This window comes from Notolabrus celidotus, chromosome 16 (assembly GCF_009762535.1).
Source record: "Notolabrus celidotus isolate fNotCel1 chromosome 16, fNotCel1.pri, whole genome shotgun sequence".
Classification (NCBI taxonomy): domain Eukaryota; kingdom Metazoa; phylum Chordata; class Actinopteri; order Labriformes; family Labridae; genus Notolabrus; species Notolabrus celidotus.
In genome coordinates, this window is record NC_048287.1 from 22,101,781 (window position 1) to 22,121,570 (window position 19,790).

A 19,790-nucleotide genomic window follows, 5' to 3' on the forward strand; every position below is an offset into this window, starting at 1 on the left:
AAAATAAATAGCACAACTCAACAGCATGGAGCATATATGCAGACAGTGTGTAGAAACAATCAATAATTTAAAAGTGCAACTAATTTGTAAATAAAGTGAAATTTGTGGTCACAAAAACAGCATTTAAAAACACAGGCACTGATCTGGAGTCTGTCTTTCATTTAAGATGGAGCCAAAGGCATCAAGTGAGCATACTCAAAGCAGTAGGAGCAGCAAAACCAAATGCTCTCTTACCGAACTCTGTCCGAACATGGGGAACACACATTTGTAAAGTGTTGCAGGAGCGCAATGCATAGTGGCTTGTTTATACTAGAATAGCTAAAATAATGTGGTTGCATAAGTGTACACACCCTCTTATAACTGGGGATGTGGCTGTGTTCAGAATTAACCAATCACATTAAGACTCATGACAAAAAGTAGTCAATACACACCTGTCATAATTTAAAGTGACTTTGATTAATCCCAATGAAGATCAGCTGTTCTAGGAGGATTTTCCTGACATTTCCTCAGTTTCATCTTACAGCAAAAGCCATGGTCCACAGAGAGCTTCCAAAGCATCAGAGGGATCTCATTGTTGAAAGGTATCAGTAAGGAGAAGGGCACAAATACTTCTCCAAGGCATTAGATATATCATGGACCACAGTGAAGACAGTCATCATCAAGAGGAGAAAATATGGCACAACAGTGACATTGCCAAGAACTGGACATCCCTCCAAAACTGATGAGGCTTCCAAGAGGCCTACAGCAACATTAAAGGAGCTGCAGGGATTTCTGACTAGTGCTGGCTGTGTAGTACATGTGACAACATCTCTCGTATTCTTCATATGTTTTGGCCATGGGGTAGGGTGGCAAGATGGAAACAGTTTCTTATGAAGAAAAACATCTAAGCGTGGCAAAATGTTTCAAAAACATACATGAAGTCTCCCAAAAGCATGTGGCAAATGTTTTATGGTCTGGTGAAACCAGGGTTGAACTTTTTGGCCATAACTCCAAAAGGTGTGTTTGTCATAAAAACAACACTGCACATCACATAAAGAACACCATACCTACAGAGAAGCATTGTGGGGGCAGCATCATGCTTTGGGGCTGTTTTTCTTCAGCTGGAACCAGGGCCTTAGTCAAGGTGGAGGTTAGTATGAACACTTACAAACACCAGTCAGTTTTGGCACAAAACCTCCAGGCCTCCATTAGAAAGATGAAGATGAAGATGAAAAGGAATGTCACCTTTCAACACGACAACAAACCAAAGCATACATCCAAATCAACAACAGCATGGCTTCACCAGAAGAAGATCAAAGTTTTGGAATGGCCCAGCCAGAGCCCAGACCTGAATCCAGTTGAATATCTGTGGGGTGGTCTGAAGAGGGCTGTGCACAGGAGATGCCCTCACTATCTGATGGATTTGGAGCTTTTTTGTAAAGACGAGTTGGCAGATATTATCATGTCAAGATGTGCCATGCTAATGGACTCCTACAAAAAAAAACAGAGTGCTGTAACCAAATCAAAAGGTGCTTCAAAAAATGATTAGTTAAAGGGTGTACACACTTATGCAACCAGATTATTGTAGTGTTTTATTTCTATTCTTCCCCCTAAAAGACTTGAATTTTTTTTTATTGAATTGTTCATGTTATAGGTCACCTTAAAGGTAGAAAAAGTTCTGACATGATTTATCTTGGTCTCATTTTTTTACATCACAAAACCTGGCATTTCAACAGGGGTGTGTAGACTTTTGCTATCCACTGTACAATATTACTTCCTTTCAAATTCAATCCAGGTTAAGGAACGTATGTTTTTTTTCCATATGGTATAAAAGGTATCTTGCATGGTCTGTGGAAAGGTGATCATTTTTTATATATGGTCTATTACGTATGATTTGAGAAAAATGTTACTAGTTGAATACGAAAAGGGAAAAATATCAATAAGAAAGTAGCCTAATTTATGAGAAATTCTAATATGAAAATAAATAACCACAGCTGCCAAACTAGCAGTCATCACTAGAAGAATTACTCCTAATTGAATCAAAATCAATGAATAAAGTTAACTACAATAAGTAAGCAATACAGTTGGAATCAAAATGATTCCATATTAAACTATACTTGTGCATTATCAAACTGCTCTCTATTGTAACAACTGACCTAAAAGAGCTCCAGCTTCTAGTATGAAGTTCAGGTAATTAAATTCTTAAGGTGGCATGTGGATGGATAACCCAGATATTAACTGAAAATAATGAGACAGCAAAAAATAAGTGTAAATAAAGTGACTAACTACAGATGTGTTTTGAATTTCAGTGTATTTCATCAGAAATCTGAACCACATAATTTATTATCAATTTATCATCCAATCACCAATGATGACAACTCCAGTAAGACAAACACAGAAATAACGTTTGACAGAAGAAACTTTATAACAAGGAAAATTGCAGATGTACAAAAAGGTTTCTCTACTTTCAATGTTTGGGTAACCCAGCACAGCAAGACCTGTACTAAAGGGTGATGCATATTAATGCAACAACAACACTAAACTACAATATTGTTCCGATATTTGGTTTGAAATGACATATGTTGAGATGATAATTTCACCAAACAAAATAAAAATAATACATTTTTTGTATTGATGATGTAATTTCAGGCATACTAAGGTTACCTTTGTTTGAAGTAAGGCTGACTGGTGACAAACCAGAGATGAAACAGCATTCAACATGAATGATATCTGATTCAATATATTAAAAGGAATCAATGTGTTCAGGAAAGAAAAGAGCTTTTTTACTTAACCTCCATGATATTGCTTTTCACATTATAAATAATGAAACACTTTGAGTGACACACCATGATAGTGATGAAAATGAGACACAGGGGCCGTTCCTACCTTTGTAATGACCCTTTGTATTATGGGCTCTTTGTGAAAACAGTAGACCTGGCAGCAAGCCAAGTATACATTTGATGCCTCCAAAGTCCAAGACACCAAAATAAAGTACAGAACAAGTCTGCCTCCAATTCAGGTTATTATAAGATATCGTTTTTGCTCCCGTCTGCTGATAGAATCCCTCAAAACAATCTCTAATAAATAAAACTTTCATGTTGAAAATGTGTAACATTTCCTCATCATGTCATTCAAAGTGCAACTCAATCTTTTCCATGGTACACAGGATCAAATATATCATGCCTATGATATATCTATATATATACACATTAATAAATCTGTGATGAAGTAAATCATTGCACGTTCAAACCTGCTGCCAAAAACATGTTTGCTCACTCACTATCAATAGTTGACATATTGACATAAAGCCAAGCATCCTTTATTTCCTGAACAGCCATAATAATAGAGTAGGTCATTTTTGATCAACAGGTATGTATGCCCATCACTTGTGCTTTTTCACAACAAATTTAACTACACCTATTATTATCATAGAAAAAAACATGTGTGCAAAGCAATAACAAAAGAAGTAGTGAGTGTGCAACAAGGTGCTTGTGAGAATTTTATATAAAATGCTTTTGTTTGGCACAATGTGTCTGTTTCTACATCATATGCTAGATCACTTGATGATACTACATCCTATTTTTAATCATCTATGTTCCTGATTGAACCGTTTTTTGTAACTTTCCAAATTAGAGCTATATTAATAATAAATTAAACTGCAAATCATGTTCTCAATGTCCAGAAGAAATACTCTATTTTTCCTAATTTAAATAAACTTTTATTTGTTAATATTGTTTTCATCACTGTAAAGATCCTACAGTTACTTTTGGGGTTTTTTGTTAAAAAAGAAAACAGAGCACAGTGGCTGTAATGCATTACATGTAAAGTATTTTCAATATTTTCAAATGTAGTAAAAGTCAAAGTGAACAACAGGGAAACCCTTACAGAAAACAATATATCATTTCTATTTTAGTGCAAAAATTCCTGTGTGATGAAAACAAAACACATGGTAGTTACACGGTGAACGAGTGTCTCAGTGTTTTCTCCTCCTCCTCTTCTGCTTCCTCATGCTCTGCAGCCAACACAGGCTGACTCTGTTCAGAGCTTTAGGCTTATGCAACCGCGCGTGCCCTCTGCAGTAACTTTGCTGGCATGCTGTAGCACTCCCGTGTGTTAGCGTGGTCAGCTAGAGCCAGCTAAGATGAGACAGATGAAGAAACGCTGTTGCTTGAGGACACTGAACTGTCCTGTGCAGCTGGGCTGCCACAAGGGGAGTGAAGGTAAATCTCCGGCCTTTCCAGATTCTCAGTTTCTCTCTTGCTTCTTAAGTACAACCTCCTTTTGAAGATGCCAAAGTCTGTGAATGTGTGACAAGCTGTACGTCCACTCACAGCTGGTTCATATGTTTCTTCTGCTGCTGCTGGAGTCTTCTGATTTGATCCAGGTAAATATGTAGAAATGGTGTGGAGTGGATTCACAGCTAGGCAGCTCCCTTGTATTCCATGTCTTTTGTGCTTATGCTGAGTCAGGATGGTGTCAGAGTAATCAGGGTCTGGTGAGCTCAGTTTTCTCTTCTGGAACCAAAAATAAAAATTATTATTAAACCAAGGTCTTAACACCTCTAACCATCTAATAAAAACACACTATATCACCTTCATAAAAGAATTGAATTTTTATTAATTTTTTTAAACAACAAGCTTTTTTACGGCACAAAGTTGTAGTTTTGCATCTCTAGGCTATGAGATTCATGGTTTGATGATGCACTCTTACAAGAGCACAATCACATGGTAACAAAGCTAACATTACGCATGAAGCTCACCTTAACAGGGATGTTGAGCTGATTTTTGCGCCAGCGTGGTGAGAGCCTTGGAGTGGTTGTTTGCGTGTGTGTAGACTGAAATGCCACCTGAGGGAACCAGATTTTGAGCATCATCTCTATCTGCAGCAGGTTTTGGAGGTGCTTCTCGCTGCAGGAAAAAAACAACCATTAATCAAAGTGACAGGTACTGATGACACTGAAGATATTCCCATTTCCATCACAGGCTTTTTATTTGTTATAATCTTACCCCATCTCAGGCCTCTGCAGTATTCCAAGAATCTTTTGCAATCTGTCCATGGCAACGCTCTGCTGGAAACTGGATAAACCTGCCAAATGTAAAAATATCAACCAAATTTAGAGGCGAATAGACACTAATAACATATTGAATACAGGATGAGATATACTAGATGCTAAAAAAGTTGAATGTTCATCCACATACCTTTGTCAAATCGACCAGCCTTTAGTCCATGTAGAAGATCTAGCAAAGGACATATAAACCTACGCAGATCTGCACACTGAGGGAGTAAGAAGAAAGACCGGTTGAGCTACTTGAGAGACCTTCAATGTGGATTGCAAAAATACCAAGAAAAAATGTAACACCTAAGAATCTGTATGAGCATGCTCACTTTCTGCGCAAAGGCCAGGTCGCCTGGTGTCGCTGAAGACACGCCTAATGAGGCAACTCCAAGAGACGACACAGTGCTGGGGTGTATGGTTTTGTCACTGCAGAGTTCAGATTGATTGCTCCTGGACATCAAGTGTTCTGGATGAGCAGGGAAACCAAGGTAAGCTCCACAAAGCGTGACTTCTTCAACACCTGAGAGTGTCTTTCTTGCTCTCACACTGTCCCCCTCTCCCTCTGAGAGGACGTCAGCCTCATCCTCAGTGTGCTCGCTCTCACTGTGGAGAAAGCTCGGGGTGGAGGGGAGCGAGTCATATGATGGCCATTTGGAAGAACTGCCGAGCACATTCATCTGTGGAGACAGGAAGTCCAAACCAAATGTAATGAGTACAGTGTTTGGCAAAGAGTAACATCTATCAGGTAAGGTTACATGTTTGTACAGTATCACAGTAAACAACAATGGTTGGAGTTCCTATGTATGTGATTGGAGATAAATCACATAAATAAGAGGAAGATCATCAGAAATACTTATTGTAAAAAAAGCATACATTCATTTTTCATACAGGTACAATAATCAAATTTGCAAACAACTAATATATTGTTCTTATACACTCAGTGCAACACATTTAATCGCTCCCTGTGTAGTCTTACAATGTTATTATTACATGAATATGTCAGGCAACCGTCATTTCAGAAAAGGGCATCTGTATACCAGACTAAAAAAACAGCTGAGGGATCTAAAACACAGTCTCTTTGTCAGTATCATGCAGTCCAAATTAAGAGAGCACTTGATGCCAAAAACTGTGAGTAATGTCTTCACCAAGTCCCAGCACGTACAATATAAACAAGACAAGCACTGAGCACACGATCAATGCTGATACACTATCACAAAGGAAGAACGCAAACATAAACCTGATCTGCCCTTCCTCTATGAATATGTACGTCAACTTAGGTACTGCAAGAGTGTGTGTGTGTGTGTGTGTGTGTGTGTGTGTGTGTGTGTGTGTGTGTGTGTGTGTGTGTGTTTGTGCCTGCTCCAGTCCAGACAGAGAAAACCACTTAGGTCATCCGAGGATATATGTGTGTACACCCATTGTTACCTCGTCTGACTTCAACATAAATAACAAATCCTTTAACTGCTGTTTTAGTTGGGACTGATCAGGCATTAAGACTAAAGTGCTGTGCAAGTAATGAATCAATACATGTACTTGCATTAAATAATACAAATCATTCTATGTAAACAAGAATATATTTCTTCCTTAACATGTGTTTATTTCACCGACTGGATGAAGGCCTAGGTTAAAAAAAAAAAAAAGCCATGCTTCACAATATCTTTACTTAGTCAGGTGAGACTATAGCTATCAGCTGTTGTCGGCTCAATTGATGCCAATTTAATGATGAAAAGCTTTGGGATTTATTTTGACTGAAGGAGCAGCACGTTGCAAAATATGGTGATAAGAGTAGATACACACATACAAAGATAGTTACAGCTTCATGCTCTGTTTTGGTTTGACTTTGTTTATCTTAATGTTGATGAATCATGAAACACACGTGATATATTTTTATCATATTATGTCACACCGTTGAAACTCAACGTGTCTGAAAATGTACAATGTTGCAAGTTGTTCCAAGTAGTTACATTAAACACAGGATGATAATACAACTGCATTGACTTTGACAAAAAAAAGTAACAACTTTATCTAAAGCATAATAATACAAGTGTAATGAAGGAGGTCTTACCTTGCGGCTGGGGGAAGAATGAGATTTTTACGAAGACGGTGTAATAAACAAAAACAGTGAAGCTTCAGAAGGCACGTCAAACGCTACATGAAATAAAAGAGTTAGATGTCCACAGAATATCCTGCGATGAAGCTCACGTCTACCTCTATGACCACAGATGTGTAAAAACGCTGTGGCTATGCCTGTTATCCAGTTTGCGCTCAGTCAGGCCCCCCTGTGCTTCTCCTGTCCCTCGCTCGTGTTTCGTTTACGTACAACCTGTTCAAAGAGTACCCAACACACTCTACACGTGCTGAAACACTGTAGAGCTGCGATTGGCTGGAGAGAGGCTCTGTGGTTTCTCATTGGCCGGGAGTCTAGACCAATCAGGGACGCTCTCAACACCCATTGGCTGGTAAAACCGATGATCCCTCCTTACATGCAACAACAGCACGTGTAGATGGTGTGGCTGTGTGTGGGGAGAGGGAACGAGAGGAACAGCACGCGGCTCTTAGCATGTGCTGAAAATTTGTGTATGTAAATTAGGATACATCTGTCCTGTTGGTAAGAGAGTGTTCTTCTGAAGACATATCAGCATTACAGGACAAAATGACGGCACTTAAAGTGTGTCTGTATTATTATTATTATTTTTAACTTTGTTTGAATTTACCCTCATTTTAGTCTCTATTTCCCTTCAAAACATTAAATAATACATACTCCAGTGAGCCTATATTTAATAATAATATATTAAATGAGATACGTGCACCAGAAAGGATTACTGTGGTCAAATAACATGTTTGAAACACAGAAATAAAACCCTTTTAACATATAAAACATCACCCATTTAACACTAAACAACAAATCAAATTGTCGTTCAACCTGGCAATGCATGACAAACCATTTTTAAACACGTTTATTCAAACATCACTGCCAAACTGTGATTAGCCATGCCAAAAAAAATCAAGAAATAAAGGAACTTTTGTTAAATACTTCAGTGAATAATAAAAAATAATAAAAAGTTACAGTTTGGTGTACACCTGCAGCAAATTAAGTCAAAGGAGACTTAATACTTCAGTGTGTGTGATCATTTTCAATTGAAACCACGTTGAAACTGATGACAGACACGATTATGAAACATGGCAGCGTAGTCCTATAGGACGATAGACAGACAGCTTTAGACGCAGTGTTCCAAAGTTACATAATGAGCTTGCTTTATGCTGAAGAATGACTTCTATTGACCCATGTAAAAAAAAGAATGCTGCTATTTGCAGGAGGATTTGTCAACTACTGATAAGCTAAGAGGGTTGTTAAAAGAAGAGTAAAGACTTGTTTTTAGGGTTACAATGAACAGGTATTGCAGATCAAATTAGCTGTCAAAGCATCAATGTTTGCATGATATGAAACAAATTAAATGTAGCCACTAGTCTAAGTGTGAGGGAGAGTTTGTCTCAGCCAGCTGGTCAAATAATTTTGGAGACTGGTGTGAAACTTTGGGCTAATTATAGTTCAAACAACAGTATAGTGTTGAAATGTGCTATTATTGGAAAACAAATTACTCTTTACAACTGATACATGCTTGTGATGTTTGTATACTGTCATTTAGTTGTGATTTTTTATGGAACAAGGATGTTATCATTCAGCAAATAATATTGTCAGCTAATAGAGAACCCATGGACATAATAGGGAAATATACCAGTATAGCTTTATGCATATAACCATGACACTGAAACAGCAGTAGGCGGGTTACTCTACAGACTTGTAGTGATGCAGACACTTCATCTGCATGTAAAACTGCAAAATGGGAATTTGGCTAAGCTTTATGCAAGTTCTCTATATGTTACAATGTTGAAGATATTATCTGTAAGAGAATTATAGCGTTTGAGTTTTTTTCTATTGCAGTCATGATCACATGGCATATGTAATCCTTTTATCCTTTGGAGAGGTCAAAATAAAGTGTTGAATAAAAAATCTGATGCAAATTCTGTGAATAACTTCAGCACATTTTTTGGGTGTCATGTGATTAGCTGTTGTTAAAGATAAAAAAAACATGTAATTAATGAAGTAAGAAAAGCAGCCACATGTGTTATTTATTGTATTAGTTATAATTATTAGCTATTAGTTTTAATATGATGGGGGCCCAATGACAATCTACTAACCTATCATCCACCCATCCATCTACCATCCATCCATCTATCTACCATAAATTAATCTATCCATCCTTCCATTCATTATCTGCCATGAATCCATCCATTCATCTATCTATCCATCATCTGCCATGGGTCCATCCATCCATCCTCTATCGTCCATCTATCTATCTATCCATCCATCCTCTACCTTCAATCTATCTATCCATCTATCCTCCTACCATCGACAACCTACCATATCTATCTACCTACCTACCTACCTAAGTACCTACCTACCTACCTACCTACCTACCTACCTACCCATCCATCCAACAACCATCTATCCATATACTATCCATCCACCCCCTACCACCTTCAATCCATCCATGGTGGCCCAATGAAGAGAGCTAATGTTTTTAATCAATCAAACCCTCAGACTCTCACATAGTCTGTGGCATAGACAGTGCAACAGACTTAAAAACAGAAGTGCTCCGCTTCTGTCTGTTAATGATACAAATATTAACAGACTGTATGAAGGATCCCCTAGTCTGATTCCATAAGCTGCTCAGTTCTTTAAACTGTCAAGATGTCCATATTATACATATATTATATATATATATATATATATATATATATATATATATATATATATATTATAGATTATATATTATACATTTTGCTGCAGCGGTGTTCAAACCATGGACACATTTTTGAAAGTTGAAACATCCCTGTTACTCCGAATACTTCACAGAACATAATAACCGGTTTTATTGGGATAGCTTTGTGAATTTTTGATACCAATAACCCCAAATTTACTAGAAAGAAAGATTAAATTTGTCTTCACTTACAAGCCACAGGGCAGACCATCAACATGACCTGGTGACTTGACAGACAAGTCAGCCAGGTGTAATGTTCAACTTTAACTGTGTGAAAGTAGTGAGGGTGAGAGTACACTTTCACACTCCCTGTGGTGGAGCTACATGTCTGACAGATGTGCATGGCTGAGGTGTCTCACTTAAGGGACACATCAGTGGACAATAATACCAAACTGTGGTGCAGTGACTCTGAATGTATTAACACAGAGCTGCTGCTGAGCTTAAACACCATTAATATAAATATCCACTGATTTCAATGCCCTGAATTTACTTCAAAAGAAAAAGTAATTTCTAATGACTTCTTGTGCTCATATATGGACAAAGTAGGACTTCACACTGTCTTTATAAATGGGAATGTTTGCATTGTGTGTTTGTTGCTTGGACCGAAGTTCACCTGTAATTAATATATTTTCGACATGTAATATTTCAGAAATTGTCTCACATTTATTGTCCTTTTCATTTGCATCATTTTCTAAAAGGATTCAAGCACAAAATGTCAACAAGTAATAATTAACATACATATTACAACCAGGAACAATCACACAAGTTTATTCCTTAAAAGCTCTGCTCTTCTCATGGAGAATGTTATGAAGAAAATGAAAAACAATGTCCGAAATTGACGTAAAAGTGACACATATTTTCTCCCTTTACTGATGAAAAATGATGTGACTTGAGAGCCTTCTCTCCAAAGGTTTCCCAAAGTCCATGTAGAGTGTTGGTCTTGATTGCTTCTTCCACTTTGCTGGCCCTGTCTCAACCAGTCCAATATCGCCTTGTTCCATCACACTCCATTCTGGCTAGTTGCCGAGCCAGGGATCCTCTCTGTTCGTCTTGGCGATGAAAGATATTTTTCGGGCCATTTCCATGTGGTAGATCCGCCTGCAATTCTCAAAGCTCTTCCGCTGTCGCTCCCGGCAGGGCTTTTCAAAGTAGCGTTTGCGCTTCACTGTTTCAATGATCCCATCCTGAGTCAGAACCCTGATGTGAGAGGACAGAAACGTTAGAAATACTGAGACTTTTAAAGTCCAAGAAACTCTGTTTAACAGGTTAATAAGGAGGAGCTGAGAGTCTGGACTTCAGAATCCTTAATAAGTTAAAATTGTATCTATTTAAATTGTATTAAAAGATGTGAAATGTTGCAAATTCTAGCAAAATATATCCTTCTATCTTAGGTTTTATGTGTTTTTAATTATTCTTTAAAGTTTCTTGTGTGTTTTAGGTGTTAATCATTATTATTTTATTATAGTATTTTTTTCACAGAGTTTTAAGTTCTGTCTGTTTTAACTTATTTTACTTCACTGTGCAACATTTTGGTAAATTTATTGTTTTTTTTAAATGTGCTATATAAATAAAGTAGATTGGATTGGCTAGTATACCAACAAATGGAAATAGAACGTGTATCAATAGTCAAAGTTACACTATCAGAAGGGAGGTGTTACAATAACAAACTAACAATAATTTTACAACTCAAAATCATTGAGTGAGTTGCAGGGGCATCGTAGTGGGAGGAAAAGTGGAACGGACTACGTAGGGCCCAAGTGGAGAGGGAGGCCCTTAATGGGCTGAAATAAAATGTGTTTTCTACGACACTTTTCTTTTGTTTTATTATAACTGCAATAAGATAGCTAAAATTGTCTGAATAAATAAACAAACATTCAGAATTCCTTTCTGGAAAAAAGGGGAGTCTCTTGCTGTCGACTAGATTGATGGGCTCTGTGAGACGCAAGTCTCATGCCTAAAGTGGGGGATTGTCATATTTTCATAGCATCAAGTGTGGCTGAAACTAATTAAAAGTAAACTGTAGGTTTTCAAAGTTTTATTTGACTTTGTGAGGTTAGATTACACCAAATAATAACCCCTTTTTGTTATTCAACAAGTCACTTGGCTTCAAATAATCTTGTTTACAGAGGTGGACAGTCTGAAGGTCAATATTGTGCAGTTACATTTGGAGAAAATGTAAAAAAAAACAACTATATATATATATTTATATATATGTATATATATATTGATGCAAAATAAACCAGTATTATAGCAGCAATGTTATATTTTGTAGGGTTGGCTGTGGTGATGGGGCCCACTGAGATATCTTTTCAGGGGGGCCAGAATTCCTGGTGAGTTTTAATAGAAGAGTTAACTAATATAATAAAACAAAATAAATTGTGTTAGTAGTCAAAATGCCTCAAAATACACAGACGAAATAATACAAAGGCTGTTTGGAAGAAGTGTGGATGAGGAAACAACGGTTCATACAAATGAGTATAGAAAAAAAATCATTATTGAAGATCTGAATAGTACCGGACAACCAACTATACAACATCTTTTCACGCCACATGTCACTGATTTAACTTTGGAGGCATCCAAATAAACCATAATTCTACGTTACATACTCATCATGAGTGGTGGCACTTCTGCGCAGCCGCAGCACTGTGACATTGAGCAGAAAGCTAACGTCAACATAGCCGAAGTTAGCTTATCATTCTCGAGAAAATGTATCTTGTGTTTTATGATAAATAAATGACTTTACTTGTTCAGAGTCTTATATGCCGCATCAACATTGCCGTCCTGGACCATCACTGTCCGAGCGATGAAGCGAAGGTGTCTCGACATGATGCGACCGGTCCTTGCTCAATGACTGCCCGACTAGAAACAATGAATTGTAAAAGGTTCCCAGGAAATAGGTCGGTAAAGTTAACGCTAGGTGGCGCTTCAATGCCTTTCCTAATCTTTTTAGTGAATATCTTCTGTTGTTTCTTAGATTGTTAGTTATTGGGAAGATTTATAAAGGTTTAATAATAACAATAACAATAACAATAATAATAATACATTTTATTTGGGGGTACCTTTCAAGTCATCCAAGGTCACCTTACAGATAATAAAACCATTCATCATTAAGACATCATTAAAACAAACAAGAAATAATAAATAAATAAAATGTGTTGTTTTGTGTGCTTGTTGTGTGTTGTAAGCTGTTTTGTGCTGCCGTCTTGGCCAGGTCACTCTTGAAAAAGAGGTTTTACATCTCAATGAGTCTTTTACCTGGTTAAAGAAAGAAAGAAAGAAAGAAAGAAAGAAAGAAAGAAAGAAAGAAAGAAAGAAAAACTAGTGAAGTGCACAGAGTCCAGTTAGAGTGAATATGCCAGTTTGAACAGGTGAGTTTTGAGTTAAGATTTGAATGATGTTATGGAGTCTGACTGTCTTATGTGTGGGGGAGGGAGTTCCAGAGTCTGTTATATGTGCTGATATTATTGTGTACCTTTAAATGTAGCTTAAAGGTGTGTAAAGTTAATAAAAGTTATGATAAAGAACATTTCCAAGGCTCTGCAGCAAAGGGAAAACAAGCAGCAAGTTTAATAGTTTTGAGGGAGACTAAAGGAAAATAACCATCAGGACATTCACAGATGTATGAAACCACATTGGTTGACATAACAACTGAGACAGTGGTGTCCAGTGTTGTGTTTTCATCAGGTCCATTCTCCTCTCTTTCTTCTCATCACTGAGCTGCAGCTGTCCCCTGCGTGCCTCTGTCCGAGGTCAGTCAGCGGTGAGTACAGGACTGGGTGGTATGTCTAATTTACATCTAAAGGTGCTTTTTCTTTTATCAGCTTTCTTAAATAAATAAAAAAATAAATACCCAATGAGGTTTATTACCATGCTGCTGTAATCCTATACTGTACAGTAGACACATGGTGCCACAGGGAGGAATGCTGAGACAACCGCAGATAACATCATGACTCCTTTTGTTGGGTGAATGCACTGCATCATGTTTCCAGAGGCTTCTCTTCTGATCCAGACCTGATGAAATAATCTTGGCTGTGTGAGCTCTCTGTGTAAGAGAGAGTAAGAGAAAGGAAGACTACACCCTAAAGAAGTTTATTTTGCACAGAGTCTTTGACAATAAGTTTAACTTCTTTGAAAAGCTCTTGAGGGAATTTAAAAAATATATTCTTATTTTAAGTTTCTTAACTTTAATTACTTTTTAAAGTTACTATTACTTTTATACATGCTGGCTAACATGGTGTTATATGATATCTGATCTCTCATTCCACAACTTGGAAAACTTCAAACTTGGCCTCAGGTTTTTTTTTTTAGGAATAAACTGTTCAATTCATTCCTTGTTTTTCTTGCTGTCTCATCACGTCTTTTGGACTTCTTGTCAAATATTCGGGTCTAATATGACACCAACCAAAAAAGAAATCAATTAACACTTTTCCTAAGTATCCGAGCAACATCAAAGCTCTTACTGGAAGCGCATTTTCCAGCTCGTATCTAAATCTTTCACTATGCTGACAGAAGTGGAGGCTTCAGTCAGAACCAGAGGGAAAGTCCCTCCCTGATACCGGCCTCTGGATTGGTTGGACTCTCATCAGGTCCAGGCGAGCTGTCAGCCAATCAGCGGAGGCACTGATGCTGGCAGAGGAGACGGGTTCCCAACCTGGTTAACTTAGAGGATCAGATACTCAGACACGACCCGGAGAGTTTGCAGTCATTAAAGACCTTTATTGTGCAAAGTAATCATCTCTGCAAGCATTAAAATGGAGAAGACAATCACAGATTTCTCAGGAAAGTGGACGATGAAGTCTTCGGACAACTTTGAGGAACTTTTGAAAGCCCTAGGTGAGTAATGCATGCAAAGATAAAAAAGTATTTCTTTTTTCTGGTGGCTGAAAATGTAAAAAAAAAAAAGAAAAGAAAGCTTTTGGTTTTTAATACTAAAATCCTTGTGCTTGATTGCAACTTTACAGACAATTGATGTCAGAATGTATTATGTGTATTAGAGGCAACACGGTTATCACACTGAAGGACTTTGTCTTTGTGTTTTTGGTGCAAAACAATTAACATGGATGAAGAATTAAAAAAGCTGCAAGCAAATGCATGGCCGTATTACTACTCACAGACTTAACTGTAACAATAAAGAATGCAAACACAAAAGAAAGAGTCTAACACCATCCAAAACAAGAACAATGGATGAAGTGAAGGAGCTGTAAAGTTGTGCAGAAATATGCATGATGATAATTGACATTACTGTATCAAGCATGGAAACAGTGTGCAGTGTATACAGACAATAAAACTCCAATGTGTGTTAATGTAACACAGTCTAGTTTAGAGGCTCAATATTAATTAGCATTAGTGAAATGCAAACCCCCCAAAAGTTAGGAAAAGGGAAGCATCAGCTGCAAAAACCTATCATGTCGTCAAGTGCATTATCATCCGGAAATCCACTTGGCACAGAGGTCAACTGCTGAACCAAAGCGATGTGAAGTGGATCTCTGTGGTTTAATTGCTCTGCTCCAGCCGTGTTTGTCTGTGTTCCTGGGGAAAAGGTCTTGTTAAACTTGAAGGGGTTGTATAAGAGAGGGAGCAAGAAAAGAGGGAGGTCAGGTGAGGGGCAGCCAGTGGCATCCATAAAAAATCTGAAGACAAATAGCCTGTGGAGGAATGTTAGATTAGACTCATCTGAAGCAAGGTCCTCCTCATGCGGTTGTAATTAGAGCCAGTGTAAACGGAACTAAGCCTTGACATGGGCCCCAGCAGACAGCCGGCTCTGAGCCTGACTTTCCTTCACTTCCCTGGGCCTCCTCGACCCAGTCTGTGGCTCTGTGTGTGTGTGAATGTGTGTGTGTGTGTGTGTGTGTGTGTGTGTGTGTGTGTGTGTGTGTGTGTGTGTGTGTGTGTGTGTGTGTGTGTGTGTGTGTGCGCTTATATGTTGATCTGCTAGTAAGCCTCCATGAGCAAATATGGTCTGAGCTAAATCCTATTTGAGGGTGGTCTTGATCTTATTGAGCTTGTCAAGCGTTCATGTATTAAGAGCAAAAAACTAAAAGGTCAATGGGTAGTTTACATTTGTTATACAACTATCAAAGGCCATATCTCCAACCACCTGGCAAACAGAAGTTGATGTAAGCTATTAATTCTTTAAATTTAGTTGTAGTTTACACATCGTTAACAGGTTTTCTGTTATAAAACCTGTTACAGTTTCATTTAGCAGATGCTTTTGTCCAAAGTGATCTGAGAGTAAGTGCAACAAAAGCAGGGATGTAGAAGGGAGGGAAATATACTAGTAAGTGTCACTAAGTCCTTCAAGTCAGATTGGACACAAATGCTGATATGCTGCACTAGAGGCAATACACAAATCTATCAATCTTTATTTATATAGTGCCAAATCAAAGCAAACTTTATTCCAAGATACTTAACAAACAAAGAAGGTCTAGACCGTACTCTATGTTCTATTATTAACAAAGACCCAACATTAAGACAGGATCAGATCCAGTCCCATCTTACAGACAGGACTCGGTCTAATCTCATCTTAATCCACCATGAGCAGAGCACTTCGCAGCATTCAGCAAGTTACAGCAGCAAGGACGAACTTCCTTTAACAGGCAGAAACCTCAAGCAGAGCCAGACTGATGTTAGATAGGCATCTTCTGAGACCTTGTTGGGGGTGGAAAGAGGGTTAGAGGGAGATGAAGAGAGAGAGATGATAGTGGTGAGACTGATTAGTAGTTGTAGCAGCTGGAGTCTGGCAGCAGCAGGCCGTCTAGGTCTATGGTTAGTGACTTTAATGGGACAGGGAGAGTTAAAGTAAGTGACAGGCAGATAGAGGGGAGAGAGGGAAAGACAGGATCCCAGTGTGTCAGTTCCCCTGACAATCGAAGACTATAGTTGCATAACTAAGAGCTGGTCCAAACCTGAGCCAGCTCTAACTGCTTTATCAAAAGGAAAGTTTGAAGCCTACTCTTCAAAGTAGAGAGGGTGTCTGCCTCCCGACCCTAACTGATAGATGATTCCAAAGGAGAGGTGCCTGATAGCTGAAGGCTCGACCATCTTCAATCGCATCAGTATCAATAAGTGATGTGGTTTTCACAGAAGAGCTTGGTCTGTAACTTTCTCAGATATAGGATGGGAGTCTGTGGATTGAATGTAGTCTGGTAACTCTCTACACCACTGGGAACTACAGGGGAGCAGAATCTAGCATAAGCTCTGTTGACTGCGGTCATATTGCTTGTGTGTTAAGGGTATGTTTTTTCGAAGTCAGTTAAATTACAGCAAAGGGACACAAAATTATACAAAACCAACCACAGAGATTCAAAGCGATGCTAAACAACTGCAGAAGAACCACAAGGATTCACAAAATAACCACCGAGATATAGCCAACACTTCAAAGAACTACAAAGACACACGAAATGACTATAAAGACTTAAAAGAGAGACACATGATGACCAGGGATTGCAAAGAAAACCTTTAAGAGGCTCAAAACAATCAAAAAAGGGACACACAACAACAAAACACCACCAGGGGTTAGTTACAGAATGTGTTTTGAAGACCACAGGAATCAGTGGTTTCAAATACCATAGCAGTGGTTTTGTATGTTGTAACCCATGATGTACAAATCACCCATGTCTATCATTGCTGGCACTCATTTTCTGAAGAAATCAGACAGTGAATTCTTGTTATCACTTTCCTTGGTGTTCCTTCAATGCAAAAAAAAAAAGATATCAGCATGCATAGACATGAAGCAACACTATTTGTTAATTAAAAAATATAGTTATGTTGTGCAAACACAAGCACAGACTTATGAAAACATTTCATCTTCCTTTGGCTGTCTGCATTACAGTCATAACCTTTGTAGTAAGAATCTCAAGCTGAAAATAATATTAATATATGTACATTTAGGAAGGGGTGACTTTCTTGTTACTGAACATCTGTTGACTCTACAGTATCAGATGACTTGGTCTAATTGAATGTCCGGAAAGGAAAATATTCCAAGCATTCATTGCCTCTGCTGCTGCACTACCTAATGTAACTGCAAATCTGTAACGTGATGCAAGGGACCTTTTGACCGATGACCACAAGTTTGCATAATAATACTGCTTTATATTAATTATCACATTAAATAAACCGTATACATTTTTGTGCATTAACAGGAGTGAATGTATTCCTGAGGAAGATTGCTGTTGCAGCAGCCTCCAGCCCAGCAGTGGAAATCACCCAGCAGGGCGAGAGTCTGTCCATCAGGACGTCCACCAGTGTCCGCACCACCCTCGTCTCATTCACTGTGGGTCAGTCCTTCAACGAAACCACGGTGGATGGACGCCCCTGCACGGTACACTTTTCATATTACATTCCTGTAAAATTATAATACATGCATACCAGCACTTGACCAAGGACAGCATAACTAGTCAGAGCTCTGCAGAAACATATGGCAATAATTCCAGGAAAACCCAGAGAGTTGATTCTGATGGTAATACATGGATCTGTTCTTCATTTATTCATGCTGAGTGAAAGATGAAGGACATAAGCTCTGACAGGTCCAAAAAATACTCTGACATAAAGGCATCAGTACAAAGAGCTCCAGTTACATTGAAAACTAAACATAACTGTGTCCAAAGCACTTCAGTGAGGTCAGTTATTAATTATCTGCTTATATAATCCCTGCAGAGTGTTCCTAAGTGGGAAACAGACAGCAAGATCAGCTGTGAACAGACAGTACAGAAAGGCGATGGACCCAAGACATCATGGACCCGGGAGGTGACCAACGATGGAGAACTGATACTGGTAATCATTTTGTCAACAGCACCGACTTTACAGAGAGACAGTAACACATTTAACATTGAAGACAAACACTTAACACAACAGGAAACAGGAAGCAACAAACTAGTAAAATGGTTTCAGCTGGACAAACATTATATTATGTAAAAAAACAAAACAAAAGCCTTTTAAAAGTGTTGTTTAGAAGCTTTGTAGGGATATATTTAATCAAACAAGGGCTGTGGGATAAACTGAATATAGGCAAGGTGAAATAGTCTAGGTGACAACTGCATATTTTTTAAGGCCACCATCTTACTGTAGAATTTTTGTTAGCATTTCTTTAGCACCTCTTTTTCTACACTCATACTTGCTACTATGTCTGTGTTCGTGCAACAACCGAATTTCCCCCCAAGGACCAATAAAGTATAATCTTATCTTAGACTTCAGCTTCAACCGCCATCTTGGATTTGTTTTTAATAACACACTGTGGTTTCCGCAGAGTCCTTTTTGTGTTATATTCTGCCTTGTGACTCCCCTCTCTCCCATCTGACATGTGAGGGAGTTGTGTGAATAGGCAGCCTTGGAAAATTTCAGAGGCAGGCTGCCCTGAAATTTTCTGGAAATTTTCATTGCACGTGTGAAACGAGTCACACAGTGGAACTTTTTCAGTGATGTATGCCGCAAAGCTTTGGTAGGATGGAGCATAGTTCCTGCATATGATGCTGTATACAGTTCTCCTTATACATTGATACCTTTTTATAAAATGCCTTTAGAAGGCGTTCTCAAATGTTAAAACTCTCTCCCTTGTTGCTGTTTTCTTCCAGACAATGACTGCTGAGGATGTCGTCTGCACCAGAGTTTATCGGAGGGAATGAGGAAATTTCCTCAAGTCTGTCACACAATCCTCCTTTTTTGTGCCTCATGAATGGTTTACATTATCTCGCCCTTGTTTTCTTCTGTCAGATTTTGGTCAGATGTAGCTCACACAGTTCACTGTGGAGAAGGCTTCAGTTTACATGAATGTATGTTGTCGGACCAGTAGTTGCTTCTATAACCCTAAAGCTGATCATGCTCTGTACATTTCACACAGAAATGTCCCACATTCCTTTTTTGCATTACCTAAACTCTTTTTCAAGATGTCAATAAACAGTTTTGTATGAATTTACTGTTTGATGTTTCCTTTCAAA

At 38.3% G+C, this 19,790-nt stretch overlaps 3 protein-coding genes across 3 annotated transcripts; 1 reads left to right on the forward strand and 2 right to left on the reverse strand.

The window, feature by feature from the left end:
• Nucleotides 1-2,380: 2,380 nt before the first annotated feature.
• On the reverse strand, nt 2,381-7,400 carry LOC117827561. Its single transcript, XM_034704152.1, has 6 exons — nt 7,101-7,400; nt 5,365-5,712; nt 5,178-5,253; nt 4,986-5,064; nt 4,739-4,886; nt 2,381-4,493 (listed from the first exon to the last, which is right to left on the reverse strand). The coding sequence occupies exons 2-6, from the start codon at nt 5,710-5,712 to the stop codon at nt 4,116-4,118; spliced, it is 1,029 nt and encodes a 342-aa protein (XP_034560043.1). The 5' UTR covers nt 7,101-7,400; the 3' UTR covers nt 2,381-4,115.
• A 3,099-nt stretch (nt 7,401-10,499) lies between these two features.
• On the reverse strand, nt 10,500-12,733 carry mrps21 (mitochondrial ribosomal protein S21). Its single transcript, XM_034704840.1, has 2 exons — nt 12,602-12,733; nt 10,500-11,055 (listed from the first exon to the last, which is right to left on the reverse strand). The coding sequence occupies exons 1-2, from the start codon at nt 12,682-12,684 to the stop codon at nt 10,875-10,877; spliced, it is 264 nt and encodes an 87-aa protein (XP_034560731.1). The 5' UTR covers nt 12,685-12,733; the 3' UTR covers nt 10,500-10,874.
• Nucleotides 12,734-14,454: 1,721 nt separating this feature from the next.
• crabp2b (cellular retinoic acid binding protein 2, b) lies at nt 14,455-19,764 on the forward strand. Its single transcript, XM_034705097.1, has 4 exons — nt 14,455-14,691; nt 18,000-18,178; nt 18,514-18,630; nt 19,428-19,764. Exons 1-4 carry the CDS (start codon nt 14,610-14,612, stop codon nt 19,476-19,478), a joined length of 429 nt encoding a protein of 142 aa, XP_034560988.1. The 5' UTR covers nt 14,455-14,609; the 3' UTR covers nt 19,479-19,764.
• Nucleotides 19,765-19,790: the final 26 nt, after the last annotated feature.